The following is a 16,464-nucleotide window of genomic DNA, read 5'->3' as shown; positions in this document are numbered from 1 at the left end:
GAATGGGTACTCATCAGAGAAAATGACTTTACCCCAGTCCTCAGCAGTCCAATCCCTGTACCTTTTGCAGAATATCAGTCTGTCCCTGATGTTTTTCCTGGAGAGAAGTAGCTTCTTTGCTGCCCTTCTTGACACCAGGCCATCCTCCAAAAGTCTTCGCCTCACTGTGCTTGCAGATGCACTCACACCTGCCTGCTGCCATTCCTGAGCAAGCACTGTACTGTACTACCCGATCCCGCAGCTGAATCAACTTTAGACGACTGTCCTGGCGCTTGCTGGACTTTCTTGGGCTCCCTGAAGCCTTCCTCCCAACAATTGAACCGCTCTCCTAGAAGTTCTTGATGATCCGATAAATGGTTGATTGCCCGTGAAGCCCTTTTTGTGCAAAGCAATGATGATGACACGATTTTCCTTGCAGGTAACCATGTTTGACAGAGGAAGAACAATGATTCCAAGCACCACCCTCCTTTTGAAGCTTCCAGTCAGTTATTCGAACTCAATCAGCATGACAGAGTGATCTCCAGCCTTGTCCTCATCAACACTCACACCTGTGTTAACGAGAGAATCCCTGACATGAAGTCAGCTGGTCCTTTTGTGGCAAGGCTGAAATGCAGTGGAAATGTTTTTTGGAGATTCAGTTCATTTGCATGGCAAAGAGGGACTTTGCAAATAATTGCAATTCATCTGATCACTCTTCATAACATTCTGGAGTATATGCAAATTGCAATCATACGAACTGAGGCAGCAGACTTTGAAAATGTATATTTGTGTCATTTTCAAAACTTGTGGCCACGACTGTACTATTGTTTGATGAACGTGGTACCTTCAGGCGTTTGGCAATTGCTCCCAATGATGAACCAGACTTGTGGAGGTCTTTTTTTCTGAGGTCTTAGCTGATTTCTTTTGATTTTCCCATGATGTCAAGCAAAGAGGCACTGAGTTTGAAGGTCGGCCTTGAAATACATCCACAGGTACACCTCCAATTGACTCAGGCTAATTGACATCATTTATCAGAAGCTTCTAAAGACATGACATAATTTTCTGGAATTTCCAAGCTGTTTAAAGGCACAGTCAACTTAGTGTAAAAATGACTTGTGTCATGCACAAAGTAGATGTCCTAACCGACTTGAAAAACGTGATTTAATGGCTCCAACCTAAGTGTATGTAAACGTCCGATTTCAACTGTATGTGTGTAAGTATGTATGTATGGAGCAAAATGTATTTACAGTTTTATTCACGTTTTCAAGTTCTGGTGACAAATAAATCATTCTGACTATTGCATAGATTGTAATGGTCACCTATGATGTGTGTAAAATACTTTTTTGAAGGTTGTACTGATTATAATGAGCTAATGCCAAGCTATTTGCCAGCAAGTTGTCGCACCATGTTTGTTGACATAATACAATGCCTTCTGTGTGTTACGTAAACGTCTGTCAGACCGAAGATGTTATAATGGGGTCATCTTTCGGGTAGACTTCTGGAAGTGAAGTGAATGATTGTACACGACACACCCCCTTCAACATGCATACTGCAAACTGACCAAACTCATCTTGTCTCTTCTTATTATCTTTGGTTGACGCTAAAAACAAACATGGAGGTGCGCACAAACTACCCATCATCGGATTACTTTCAATATCTAGAAAGTGTTTTACTCAATTATATTTCAATCAATATTGAGCTGACCCGTGATGTGATGAATTATAAATAGTATTTGCTATTAGCTGATTCATATTGTGGATTCTATCATCCGAGAGTTATCTAAATATGACTGCTTGTGTTATGTCAATATTTCCTCAGTTAGCGTTAGGACCAATATAGCTTACATTTTCTGGTTTGGATGATTGTGTATGCTGTAGCTACTTCTGTGAAAGTCTGAACATTGCATCCAAAAATAAACTGGTCACATTCAGGAAATTAACTTTGTACGGACTGTGTTTGTGCAAAACGTTTCTGTGAAAAAAGTGTGGCTAGCTCAAATGCTGATTGTTTTGTCAATCGAAACTGGTCGTTCTAAATAAGCATTCTAATCAAACCGGTTTGATCGTACGCTCCAGGGACCACTGTAGAATGATCACACCCGTTCGTTGGTACGTGTGAAAAGGTTAAAGTACTCCTGAGTGGCGCAGTGGTCTAACACGGAATCCAAACCGGCTGCGCGCGTGCACTATCGTGCATACATTTATTTTGCCCCCCCACACCAAACGCGATCCCGACCCCGACACGCAGGTTAAAATATCAAAACAAACTCTGAACCAATGACAGGTCGAAAACCATTAAACATTTATGGTAATTTAGCTAGTTAGCTTGCACTTTCTAGCTAACGTTAATTTGTCCTATTTAGCTAGCTTGCTGTTGCTAGCTAATTTGTCCTGGGATATAAACATTGAGTTGTTATTTTACTTGAAATGCACAAGGACCTCTACTCCGACAATTAATCCACACATAAAATGGCCAACCGAATCGTTTTTAGTCAGCTCTCCTTCTTCCAGGCCTTTTCATCATTTAATTTATATAGTGATCACATCTAAACATTCATTGTATTACCACAACTACCGGCAAAACAGTTCATCTTTCAATCACCCACGTGGTTATAATCAATGAGGAGATGGCACACGGGTACCTGTTTCTATAAAACCAATGAGGAGATGGGAAAGGTAGGACTTGCAGCGCGATCTGCGTCAGAAATAGGAATGACTCCTATTTTAGCCCTTGGCGTCACAGACTGCGATCAGTGTGGGTGCAATAATTGAATAACATGGGTTTCTAAATGTATTTTGCGACGCTAGCTGTGCCACTAGAGATCCTGGTTTGAGTCAAGGCTCCGACCGGGAGACCCATGGGGCGGCGCACAATTGGTCCAGTGCCGTCCGGGTTAGGGGAGGGTTTGGCCGGCAGGGATGTCCTTGTCCCATCGCGCTCTAGCGACTCCTGTGGCGGGCTGGGCGCATGCATGCTGACATGGTCACCAGGTGTACAGTGTTTCCTCCGACACATTGGTGTAGCTGGCTTCCGGGTTAAGCGGGCATTGCGTGAAGAAGCAGTTCATCTCGGGTGGTACGTGTTTTGGAGGACGCATGGCTCACGACCTTTACTTCTCCCGATTCTGTACGGGAGTTGCAGTAATGAGACAAGACTGTAACTACCAATTGGATACCATGAAATTGGGGATGAAAATTGGTAAAACGTCAAATCAAATAAATAAAAGTAAAGGTGAAAGTATATAATAATTACTACAGTCACAAACAGATTCTACACACACCTTCTCACAAATCATAACCTATCCACATATACAGTATGACACACTTAGTTTTGTGACTGTAGGCCTAGTACTGGTTCTAATATTTGATTGGGCACGTGAGGGCCAACTCTACTGTACTCACTGCTAGCTACTGACATATGGGTTAGTCACGCTGTACACAGGTTAGTCATACCTCTCCTGCCCTCCGTCCTACCCCTCCCTTCCCTCCCTGTCCCCTTCCCAAGGGAATGAACAGCTGAACCCAGATTATCGGGGGGTTGAGATACCATTACCATATCTGTCCTGTATTCATAAACATGTTGAGTGTACAGTAGGTCAGTGGAACCCTGGCACCTGCTCCTATGCTAGGCTAACATACCCCAGAACCACCGTGATGATGACAAATCACAGATGGCTTTTATGGGTTACATGCAGCAGGACTCACATGAATGCCTCCATGTCTATTTTGAATCCAAGAATGTAGTTGGTTCAACAGTACCTCTTAAATGATAGTGAAATCTATAATATCCTGGCTCAGAAAATGTAGCCATTTTCAAAATATTTCATGCCATCATGCAATCGTGTCATTCAAATATTTGTTTTAACCGTTTTCTGAGGAACAAAAGATTGGGTTCATTATGAGTTTATACATTTTTTTATTGTTACTTATTTACCATCCTTATTGTCTTCTGTCCACAGTTGCTGCGGGGTGAGATGGGTCGAGAGAAGAGTTGTATCCAGCCAGAGATGCAGGTATGTGTGGCAGGAATACTGCCATCCTATAGTATGTCTGGTTGTGGGACTCTGATTCCATTGGCTTAACATAAGCTTTTGGACCATGCACACACAGACAGGGGCACTGTAGTGGGGAAGTGGGCTACAATAAATTAGTTTGCATGTAAGTGATGATAAGCTAAAGTTTGCTCTTTGAGAAATTTAATTCAAGGCCTGTAGCCAGCATTGCCTGGAGTAGTGTGTTTGATAGCAAGGCAATGGTATATGAAAGCCCTCCCAACCCGCTCCATGCTCCCTGGGACAAATGGTCGGAGGTTGCCCTCTGTAGGAACCAAAGGAAAACTGCATGTAAGATAGCTGGACCACACATTCACAACACCACACACACACACACACACACACCATTCACAACTCCACACACACACATTCACAACACCACACACACACATTCACAACACCACACACACACATTCACAACACCACACACACACACATACACACCACAAACACACCACACACACACAACACATACTGTACACAAATGAGGATCAAAATACTTGGTGCATTCGGGTCACTCAGATATATTGTTCAGCACTAAAATCTTCCCCTCAATAGTACTGAGGATATCTTGCTGGGTTCTATTTCAAATATATAGTTTCGATATCTCACTTACCGTTTTTTTCAACTGCTTACACAAGTTTTCAAAACGGTCTCCTTTTTTTCAAAACTCTACACACAATTCCCAAAACTGCACACACAAAATGCAAAATGCCTCACATCTCCTTCAAAATGTAACATTGCATTGCAAATGCCATAAACACATGTCAGAATTAAGCATTTGCATCAAATGGCCAACACTGCTTTCACAATAGTACATTTTTAGGTAGACCATGTAAACACTGTTGTTCTAAATCTAAAGCTCTTTGGTCTTTCATAGGCTTATATCTACATTTCAATACCATGTTCTACAGTGAAAGTAATCTGCTGAGAGGGGTAACAAGTACACTGTATACACCAATGCAATGTAGAAACAGAAAATATTTATTAGGCCAAACATTACTGTTGTATACAGTAGCATACAACAAAACCATAAACATATGTAAACCAAAAGTATATTCTTTAGAATACAGTAAAGAACACAATTGTGTGTGTGGGGTCCCGGGGGGGCAGTCCAGGAATTGGTAGGATGGGTGGCAAACCAGTTTTGGACCAGAACAGCCCGGTGAACACTAACATTGTCCCATAAAACCACAAATCTAGCAGGCTCCTGATCTGGATCGGGGAAAAGCATTGTGTAAATTGCATCCAGAAAAGTGAGCATATGGCCGGTGTTGTACGGACCCAGTGTGGCATTGTGATGGAGGACCCGGTTTTGAGTGATGGCAGCACACATAGTTATATTACCCCCATGGACATTGGTAATTGCCCTCTGTCCTATTACATTTCTGGTTTTGGTGAGGTTGAATCCAACATACACACCACAAACACACCACACACACAACACATACTGTACACAAATGAGGATTTTGGTGAGTCACTCAGTTGAATCCAACCTCATCCACATAAATAAATTCATGGCGATTTACATGGGCATCCAGCTCCAATACTCTCTGTAACAGACAAAAGGATATACAGATGAGTAAATATGGTATGTCTGAAGTACTGGAAGTTGTGTTGCATACATACCTCTACAAAGTCATGTCGCATATTCTTTACTCTGTCAGAGTTTCTTTCAAATGGCACCTTGTAAAGTTGTTTCATCGTCACTCGGTGCCGTTGGAGGATGCGTTGTATGGTCGACAGGCTTACAGCATTGATGTTGTTAAATATGGTGTCATTATTCAAGATATGCTCTCTTATCTCTCGAATCCTAATTGCATTGTCGGCCAAAACCATATTTATAATTGCAGTCTCTTGTACATCTGTAAACAAGTGTCCTCGTCCTCCATGATGTCTTTGCCTTTCCACTCTGTAAAGAATTCAAACACAGAATGTGTTCAGCATAGGAACTGTAAACAATGTACAAAAAAAATGTAGTACAGCATGATAACCAACCTCATTCATTCAATGCAGTGCAGTAAATGGATGGCTTAGAGTTACAAATGTTTATGCAATACTGTGCAGTCATACATATTTTACAGTACATTACTGTAATGCTAAAATAGTCATTAGATAGTCATTAGATAGTTGCATACCTGTTCTCATTTCTGAAGGTTTGAATTATGGACGCCACTGTAAATTGACTCACGTTGGGCTGAACTCTCAGTCCAGCCTCTCTCATGGTCAAACCGTGGTTGATCACATGATCAACAAGTGTTGCCCTAATCTCATCAGAGATGGCTCTCCTTCCTTTTCTTCTTTGCCCTCGTCCTCTTCTTCCTCTTCCTCTCCCTCCTACACCTCTTGCTCTCTGTCCATTGTTGGCATCCATTGTTCAAAACAGGTAATCTGACCTAAAGCAGTGATTTAAAATTATTATTAATTTTTTTAAATGAATTTTTACCCCTTTTTCGTGGTATCCAATTGTTTTTAGTAGCTACTATTTTGTCTCATCGCTACAACTCCCGTACGGGCTCGGGAGAGACGAAGCCGCACTGCTTCTTAACACACGCATCCAACCCGGAAGCCAGCCGCACCAATGTGTCGGGAGAAACACCGTGCACCTGGCAACCTTGGCTAGCGTGCACTGCGCCCGGCCCACCACAGGAGTCGCTGGTGCCGCGATGAGTTAAGGAGTAGTAGCTCATGGGATCCTAATAAAATACTAAATACTAAATATTGAGATTTAGTCTTCTATTCTATTCTTCTATTTATGTTTGCTTGCATAATGTTTTACAGAACAAATCAAAGAGAAGAGGTCATGTTTATGTAAATGTGTGACACAACACACACACACATTGTTATTCCAAAGGTTAAACTGGGTCTCCTGACTGACTGACGCCAGCTCTAATTACAATCAAATCACAGTCTGCCACTTTGGTCTTTTTTTTGCCTTTCTTTACTCTCTTTATGCCACTTTTCTTATTTTTCTGTCATTTCCAAATAAATAAACAGTGAAATAATCAGTAAAAAGACTTCTGTAATTCCCACTGATTAGGATTAATACAGTTTTGATTGTGTTGATCATTAGGGTTGATTGCTGTTATGGCATCTCATCTACAGGGTTCAACTATTACATCTTTTTGGGTGACAAATGTACATTAGAGGTTTGTTCACTGAGTTCCAAAGGTCTGCACCCCCTGGAGAAAACAAATCACATATCATCATGTTGTATCAACATAAACAGCACTCATAATGAAAGATGGGGTACTAAGGTTGGGGAAGATTCATGTTTCCACTGCACGGGAAAGGCTTGGAGCTTGAGAGGCAGGATTTGGGTTAAACTCTCATCCCTTCACACAGCATCATGTGATTGGAAGGGAGCAGGGACGCTCCTCCCCTTATCCCCCTTGTTTTTGGCTGAAATGTGGGCCTGTGTGTGTGAAGGCCAAAAGCCTGAGTGATGCTGGGAAATTCCTGCCCCGGGGAAGAGATGAACTCATTCTTACATAGTAGCCTATGACTTCAGCACAGTAGACAGAAGAACGTTTCAAGCAAATGAACATGAAATGATGGCCTAATTCTAAGTTTCAAGTATAAACACACAGTGCCCAGTTGATCAGTTCAGAAGTATACGTTTAGATGTTATTTTCTATTAGGCTATGCGTTTATATTTCTATTATGGATTATAATAACAGGACATGCCGATAATGACAGTACCATACTTTTTAGACCTGCTTTTCTACCTGCTTGACTATCTATAAAATGGGACAGTACAAACTGAAGGGATAATAATATAAAAGTATTTGGGAGGAAAGTATAAAGGGCACTCTATATGGTTATGTAATGTGATAGGCAGGCTGGCATATTATGCTCAGGAGAGGAAGAATATATCATCCCTGTTTCAGGGAAATGGTACATTCCAGTGTGTCAATAGCCAGGGGAAATGGTACATTCCAGTGTGTCAAAGTCAGGGTTGCCATGTGATTTGTTTTCTGGAAAATTGGTCTACTTTGAAAATGATGTTGCAGGGTGAAATGTATTGGTCGCGGGCTGCAGGTTTTTGGGTTACTTCTAAATTGCACCACGGCCGCCATTGGCATTTCTCATAAAATAGATATACATTGAAAAAATATATAAACGCAACATGTGAAATGTTGATCCCATGTTTCATGAGCTGAAATAAAAGATCACAGAAATGTTACATATGCACCAAAAGCTTATTTCTCTCAAATTGTGTGCACAAATTGGTTTACATCCCCTGTTAGTGAGCATTTCTCATTTGCCAAGATAATCCATCCACCTGACAGGTGTGGTATATCAAGAAGCTGATTAAACAGCATGATCATTACACAGGTGCAACTTGTACTGGGGACAATAAAAGGCCACTAAAATGTGCAGTTTTGTCACACAACACAATGACACAGATGTCTCAAGATCTGAGGGAGTGTGCAATTGGCATACTGACTGCAGGAATGTCCACCTGAGCTGTTGCCAGAGGATTGAATGTTCATTCCTCTACCATAAGCCTCCTCCAACGTTGTTTTAGAGAAGTCGGCAGTACATCCAACTGGCATCAGAACCGCAGACCGACCACGTGTAACCAAGCCAGCCCAGGACCTCCACATCCGGCTTCTTCACCTGCAGGATTGTTTGAGACCAGCCACCCGAACAGCTGATGAAACTGAGGAGTATTTATGTCTGTAATAAAGCCCTTTTGTGGGGATGATTGGCTTGGGCTGGCTCCCAAGTGGGTGGGCCTATGCCCACCCATGGCTGTCCCTGCCCAGTCATGAAAAACCCTTAAATTAGGGCCTAATGAATGTATTTCAATTGACTGATTTCCTTCTATGAACTATAACTGAGTGAAGTCTTTGAAATTGTTGCATATTGCATTCATATTTTTGTTCAGTATATATATTTACTGAACAAAAATATGAACGCAATATGCAACAATTTATATATATATATATATATATATATATATACACACACACAGTTGAAGTCGGAAGTTTACATATACTTAGGTTGGAGTCATTAAAACTTGTTTTTCAACCACTCCACAAATGTCTTGTTAACAAACTATAGTTTTGGCAAGTCAGTTAGGACATCTACTTTGTGCATGACACAAGTAATTTCCAACAATTGTTTACAGACAGATTATTTCACTTATAATTCAATGTATCACAATTCCAGTGGGTCAGAAGTTTACATACATTAAGTTGACTGTGCCTTTAACCTCTCTAGGGGGTGTGGGAGGCTACCGTCCCACCTGGCCAACATCCAGTGAAATTGCAGAGCGCCAAATTCAAAAACAGAAATACTCATGAAAATTCATAAAACATACAAGTTTTATACATCGGTTTAAAGATTAACTTCTTGTTAATCCAACCGCGGTGTCAGATTTCAAAAAGGCTTGACGGTGAAAGCATACCATGCAATTACCTGAGGACATTATCTCTGCGGGGTGGAGATTATAACAGAACATAGCCAAGATTTTCAAAAGTTCCTAGATGACCAGCAGGGTCAAATATTAATAATCACAGTGGTTGTCGAGTGTGCAACAAGTCAGCGACTCAGGATTAAATGTCAGTTGGCTTTTCATAGCCGATCATTCAGAGTATCTCTACCGCTCCTGCTGTCTCTAGAGAGTTGAAAACAGCAGGTCTGGGACAGGTAGCATGTCCGGTGAACAGGTAGGATATAACCCCACCCACTTTGCCAAAGCACAGCCCCCACACCACGAGAGGGATATCTTCAACCACCAACCACCAAGCCTCCAGCTGTTTGCTTAGAAATTCTAGGGACAGTTAGGAGGCCTGCGTCTTGTGACCGTAGCGTACGTGTAGGTATGTACGGCAGGACCAAATTGGAAAGATAGGTAGGAGCAAGCCCATGTAATGCTTTGTAGGTTAGTAGTAAAACCTTGAAATCAGCCCTAGCCTTAACAGAAAGCCAGTGTAGAGACGCTAGCACTGGAGTAATATGATCACATTTTTGGGTTATAGTCAAGATTCTAGCAGCCGTGATTAGCACTAACTGAAGTTTATTCAGTGCTTTATCCGGGTAGCCGGAAAGTAGAGCATTGCAGTAGTCTAACCTAGAAGTGACAAAAGCGTGGATTAATTTTTCTGCATAATTTTTGAACAGAAAGTTTCTGCTTTTTGCAATGTTACGTAGATGGAAAGAAGTTGTCCTTGAAACAGTCTTGATATGTTCGTCAAAAGAGAGATCAGGGTCCAGAGTAACGCCGAGGTCCTTCACAGTTTTATTTGAGACGACTGTACAACCATTAAGATGAATTGTCAGATTCAACAGAAGATCTCTTTGTTTCTTGGGACCTAGAACAAGCATCTCTGTTTTGTCCGAGTTTAAAAGTAGAACGTTTACAGCCATCCACTTCCTTATGTCTGAAACACAGGCTTCCAGAGAGGGCAATTTTGGGGCTTCACCATGTTTCATCGAAATGTACAGCTGTGTGTCATCTGCATAGCAGTGAAAGTTAACATGTTTCCGAATGACATCACCAAGAGGTAAAATATATAGTGAAAACAATAGTGGTCCTAAAAGGAACACCGAAATGTACAGTTGATTTGTCAGAGGACAAACCATCCACAGAGACAAGCTGATATCTTTCCGACAGATAAGATCTAAACCAGGCCAGAACTTGTCCGTGTAGACCAATTTGGGTTTCCAATCTCTCCAAAAGAATGCGGTGATCGATGGTATCAAAAGCAGCACTAAGGTCTAGGAGCATGAGGACAGATGCAGAGCCTCGGTCTGACGCCATTAAAATGTAATTTACCACCTTCACAAGTGCAGTCTCAGTGCTATAATGGGGTCTAAAACCAGACTGAAGCGTTTCATATACATTGTTTGTCTTCGGGAAAGTTTTAAAAATATTTTCTGGGTCAAGGTTTGGCTTTTTCAAGAGAGGCTTTATTGCTGCCACTTTTAGAGAGTTTGGTACACATCCGGTGGATAGAGAGATGTTTATTATGTTCAACATAGGAGGGCCATGCACAGAAAACAGCTCTTTCAGTAGTTTAGTTGGAATAGGGTCCAGTATGCAGCTTGAAGGTTTAGAGGCCATGATTATTTTCCTCAATTAAGTTGGAAAAATAGGATGATCGAGCAGCAGTGAGGGCTCTTTGATACTGCACAGTACTGTCTTTCCAAGCTAGTTGGAAGACTTACAGTTTGGTGTGGCGCCATTTCCGTTCCAATTTTCTGGAAGCTTGCTTCAGAGCTCGAGTATTTTCTGTATACCAGGGAGCTAGTTTCTTATGACAAATGTTTTTGGTATTTAGGGGTTCGACTGCATCTAGGGTAATGCGCAAGGTTAAATTGAGTTCCTCAGTTAGGTCGTTAACTGATTTTTGTACTCTGACGTCCTTGGGAAGGCGGAGGGAGTCCGGAAGGGTATCTAGGAATGTTTGGGTTGTCCAAGAATTTATAGCATGACTTTTGATGATCCTTGGTTGGGGTCAGAGCAGATTATTTGTTGCGATTGCAAACATAATAAAATGGTGGTCTGATAGTCCAGGATTATGAGGAAAAACATTAAGATCCACAACATTTATTCCACAGGACAGTATGACTGTGGCAGTGAGTAGGTCAAGAGGCATGTTGGACAAAACCCACTGAGTCGATGATGGCTTCGAAACCCTTTTGGAGTGGGTCTGTGGACTTTTCCTTGAGAATATTAAAGTCACCAAAAATTTGAATATTATCTGCCATGACTACAAGGTCCGATAGGAATTCAGGGAACTCAGTGAGGATCACTGTATATTGCCCAGGAGGCCTGTAAACAGTAGCTATAAAAAGTGATTGAGTAGGCTGCATAGATTTCATGACTAGAAGCTCAAAAGACGAAAAATTGAAATTTGCTATCATAAATGTTAACAACACCTCCGCTTTGCGGGATGCGCGGGGGATATGGTCACTAGTGTAACCAGGAGGTGAGGCCTCATTTAACACAGTAAACTCATCAGGCTTAAGCCATGTTTCAGTCAGGCCAATCACATCAAGATTATGATCAGTGATTAGTTCATTGACAATAACTGCCTTGGAAGTGAGGGATCTAACATTAAGTACCCCTATTTTGAGATGTGAGGTATCACAATCTCTTTCAATAATGGCAGTAATGGAGGAAGTCTTCACTCCAGTGAGATTGCTAAGGTGATCAACGCCATGTTTAGTTTTGCCCAACCTAGTTCGAGGCACGGTCTCAATGGGGATAGCTGAGCTGACTACACTGACTGTGCTAGTGGCAGATTCCACTAAGTTGGCAGGCTGGCTAACAGCCTGCTGCCTGGCCTGCACCCTATCACCCTAAATCATTCTCTCTACTATTATTCTGACATTTCACATTTATAAAATAAAGTGGTGATCCTAACTGACCTAAGACAGGGAATTTTTACTAGGGTTAAATGTCAGGAATTGTGAAAAACTGAGTTTAAATGTATTTGGCTAAGGTGTATGTAAACTTCTGACTTCAACTGTATATACAGTGGGGAGAACAAGTATTTGATACACTGTCGATTTTGCAGGTTTTCCTACTTACAAAGCATGTAGAGGTCTGTAATTTTGATCATAGGTACACTTCAACGGTGAGAGACGGAATCTAAAATAAATATCCAGAAAATCACATTGTATGATTTTTAAGTAATTAATTTGCATTTTATTGCATGACATAAGTATTTGATCACCTACCAACCAGTAAGAATTCCGGCTCTCACAGACCTGTTAGTTTTTCTTTGAGAAGCCCTCCTGTTCTCCACTCATTACCTGTATTAACTGCACCTGTTTGAACTCGTTACCTGTATAAAAAGACACCTGTCCACACACTCAATCAAACAGACTCCAACCACTCCACAATGGCCAAGACTAGAGAGGGTGTAAGGACATCAGGGATAAAATTGTAGACCTGCACAAGGCTGGGATGGGCTACAGGACAATAGGCAATCAGCTTGGTGAAAAGGCAACAACTGTTGGCGCAATTATTCGAAAATGGAATAAGTTCAAGATGACGGTCAGTCACCCTCGGTCTGGGGCTCCATGCAAGATCTCACCTCGTGGGGCATCAATGATCACGAGGAAGGTGAGGGATCAGCCCAGAACTAAACGGCAGGACCTGGCCAATGACCTGAAGAGAGCTGGGACCACAGTCTCAAAGAAAACCATTAGTAACACACTACGCCGTCATGGATTAAAATCCTGCAGCGCACGCAAGGTCCCCCTGCTCAAGCCAGCGCATGTCCAGGCCCGTCTGAAGTTTGCCAATGACCATCTGGATGATCCAGAGGAGGAATGGGAGAAGGTCATGTGGTCTGATGAGATACAAATAGAGCTTTTTGGTCTAAACTCCACTCGCCGTGTTTGGAGGAAGAAGAAGAAGGATGAGTACAACCCCAAGAACACCATCCCAACCGTGAAGCATGGAGGTGGAAACATCATTCTTTGGGGATGCTTTTCTGCAAAGGGGACAGGACGACTGCACCGTATTGAGGGGAGGATGGATGGGGCCATGTATTGCGAGATCTTGGCAAACAACCTCCTTCTCTCAGTAAGAGCATTGAAGATGGGTCATGGCTGGGTCTTCCAGCATGACAACGACCCAAAACACACTGCCAGGGCAACTAAGGAGTGGCTCCGTAAGAAGCATCTCAAAGTCCTGGAGTGGCCTAGCCAGTCTCCAGACCTGAACCCAATAGAACATCTTTGGAGGGAGCTGAAAGTCCATATTTCCCAGCGACAGCCCAGAAACCTGAAGGATTGGGAGAAGGTCTGTATGGAGGAGTGGGCCAAAATCCCTGCTGCAGTGTGTGCAAACCAGGTCATGAACTACAGGAAATGTATGATCTCTGTAATTGTAAACAAAGGTTTCTGTACCAAATATTAAGTTCTGCTCTTCTGATGTATCAAATACTTATGTCATGCAATAAAATGCCAATTAATTACTTAAAAATCATACAATGTGTTTTTCTGGATTTTTGTTTTAGATTCCGCCTCACAGTTGAAGTGTACCTATGATAAAAATTACAGACCTCTACATGCTTTGTAAGTAGGAAAACCTGCAAAATCGGCATTGTATCAAATACTTGTTCTCCCCACTGTATACATGTGAAATGTCAGAATAATAGTATAGAGAATGATGTATTTTAGCTTTTATTTCTTTCATCACATTCCCAGTGGGTCATAAGTGTCTATGTCCCGGAAAGTTGGCTGTTGTATTCAACGTCATTCTAGTCACATTAGCGCACGTTAGAAACAACTGTCCCGGTTTAGGGACACCGATCCCGTAACACGGTAGAACTGATGCTCATCAAGAAATAAAGGCGTCAAAGCACAGGAAAACGACATTGGGCGCACTAGAGCCAATAAGATTATTCTCTCCTCAATGTTATTCTAACAAATAATCCTGATAGGTATCAGTCTGGTGTTTTCTGTAATGACCTTAGTGATCACTGTTTTACAGCTTGTGTTTGTAATTGCTGCTCAGTAAAACGACCTGTCCTGATTTGTCATAGACACTTGCTAAAAAACTTTAATCAGCAAGCCTTCCTTCCTGAGCTGGCCTCTGTAAAATGGTAATGAATCAGCTTGATCCCCTCTGTCAAAGACGCTTGGGCCTTCTTTTTTTTCAGTGGTATTGTTAACAAACACGCCCCCCATGAAGAAAATGAGAATTAGAAACTGATTAAGCCCCTGGTTTGACCGTGACCTTGCAGAGTTACTCCACCTCAACAATTGCATTTGGCGAAAGGCTCGGCACACGCATTCTCAGGCTGACTGGCTCTCGTTCAGGCAAATGAAAAATAAGTGCACTCAGGCTATCCGGAAGGCCAAAGTTAGTTACTTCAAGGATCAGTTCTCTCTCTGTGGGTCTAACACCAAGAGGTTCTGGAAAACGGTTAAAGACATGGAGAAGAAACACTTCTCCTCACAGCTGCTCATGTCCCTTAATGTTGATGACGTGGTTGTTACTGACAAGAAGCACATGGCTGAGCCCTTTAATCACCACTTCATTAAGTCAGGATTCCTATTTGACTCAGCCATGCCTCCTTGCCTGTCCAACATTTCCTCATCTCCCACCCCTTCAAATGCTACTATCCCCGATGCTTCTCCCTCTTTTTCCCCAGCCCCGCTACAAAGTTTTTCCCTGCAGGCAGTCACTGAGTCCGAGGTGCTAAAGGAGCTCCTGAAACTTGACCCCAAAAAACATCTGGGTCAGATGGTTTAGACCCTTTCTTCTTTAAGGTTGCCACCCCTATCATCGCCAAACCTATATCTGACCTTTTTAACCTGTCTCTCCTTTCTGGGGAGGTTCCCATTGCTTGGAAGGCAGCCACGGTTCGTCCTTTATTTAAAAGGGGAGATCAAGCTGATCCTAACTGTTATAGGCCTATTTGTATTTTGCCCAGTTTATCAAAAGTGGTGGAAAAACTTGTCAATAATCAACTGACTGGATTTCCTGATGTCTATAGTAATCTTTCTGGTACGCAATCTGGTTCCCGCTCAGGTTATGGATGTGTCACTGAAACCTTAAAGGTCCTCAATGATGTCACCATTGCCCTTGATTCTAAGCAATGTTGTGCTGCTATTTTTATTGACTTGGCCAAAGCTTTTGATACGGTAGACCATTCCATTCTTGTGGGCCGGCTAAGTATTATTGGTGTCTCTGAGTGGTCTTTGGCATGGTTTGCTAACTACCTCTCTCAAAGAGTGCAGTTTATAAAATCAGAACATCTGCTGTCTCAGCCACTAGCTGTCATCAGGGGAGTACCCCAAGGCTCGATCCTAGGCCCCCACTCTTCTTAATATACATCAACAACATAGCTCAGGCAGTAGCTCACTGCAATCTATAGCTCACTGCACTCTATACTCCTCTGTAAACTGGTCATCTCTGTATACCCGTCTCAAGACCCACTGGTTGATGCTTACTTATAAAACCCTCTTAGGCCTCAATCACCCCTATCTGAGATATCTACTGCAGCCCTCAGCCTCCACTTACAACACCCGTTCTGCCAGTCACATTCTGTTAAAGGTCCCCAAAGCACACACATCCCTGGGTCGCTCCTCTTCAGTTCGCTGCAGCTAGTGACTGGAACGAGCTGCAACAAACACTCAAAACTGTACAGTTTTATCTCAATCGCTTCAATCAAAGACTCAATCATGGACACTCTTACTGACAGTTGTGGCTGCTTTGCGTGATGTATAGTTGTTTCTACCTTCTTGCCCTTTGTGCTGTTGTGTGTGCCCAATAATGTTTTGTGCTGCTCCCATGTTGTGTTGCTCCCATGTTGTGTTGCTACCATGTTGTTGTCATGTTGTGTTGCTACCATGCTGTGTTGTCATGTGTTGCTACCTTGCTATGTTGTTTTCTTAGGTCTCTCTTTATGTAGTGTTCTGTTGTCTCTCTTGTTCTGATGTGTGTTTTGTCAATATTT

At 42.3% G+C, this 16,464-nt stretch overlaps 1 protein-coding gene across 5 annotated transcripts in view; it reads left to right on the top strand.

Annotated features, from left to right (window-relative positions):
- The window catches only part of LOC112250898 (myomegalin), a 113,912-nt gene that overhangs the window by 63,567 nt on the left and 33,881 nt on the right, over window positions 1–16,464 (top strand). For all 5 annotated transcript variants that reach the window (XM_042321621.1, XM_042321613.1, XM_042321608.1 and 2 more), the window contains one exon: window positions 3,938–3,991. In XM_042321621.1, the coding sequence (XP_042177555.1) occupies window positions 3,938–3,991 (54 nt within the window). The remainder of the gene's footprint in view (window positions 1–3,937; window positions 3,992–16,464) is intronic.

The sequence above is a fragment of the Oncorhynchus tshawytscha genome, linkage group LG01, assembly GCF_018296145.1.
Source record: "Oncorhynchus tshawytscha isolate Ot180627B linkage group LG01, Otsh_v2.0, whole genome shotgun sequence".
In the NCBI taxonomy this organism is placed as follows: Eukaryota; Metazoa; Chordata; class Actinopteri; order Salmoniformes; family Salmonidae; genus Oncorhynchus; species Oncorhynchus tshawytscha.
The sequence above is the reverse complement of the archived record's forward strand: the minus strand, read 5'-3'. Positions and strand labels throughout refer to the sequence as shown.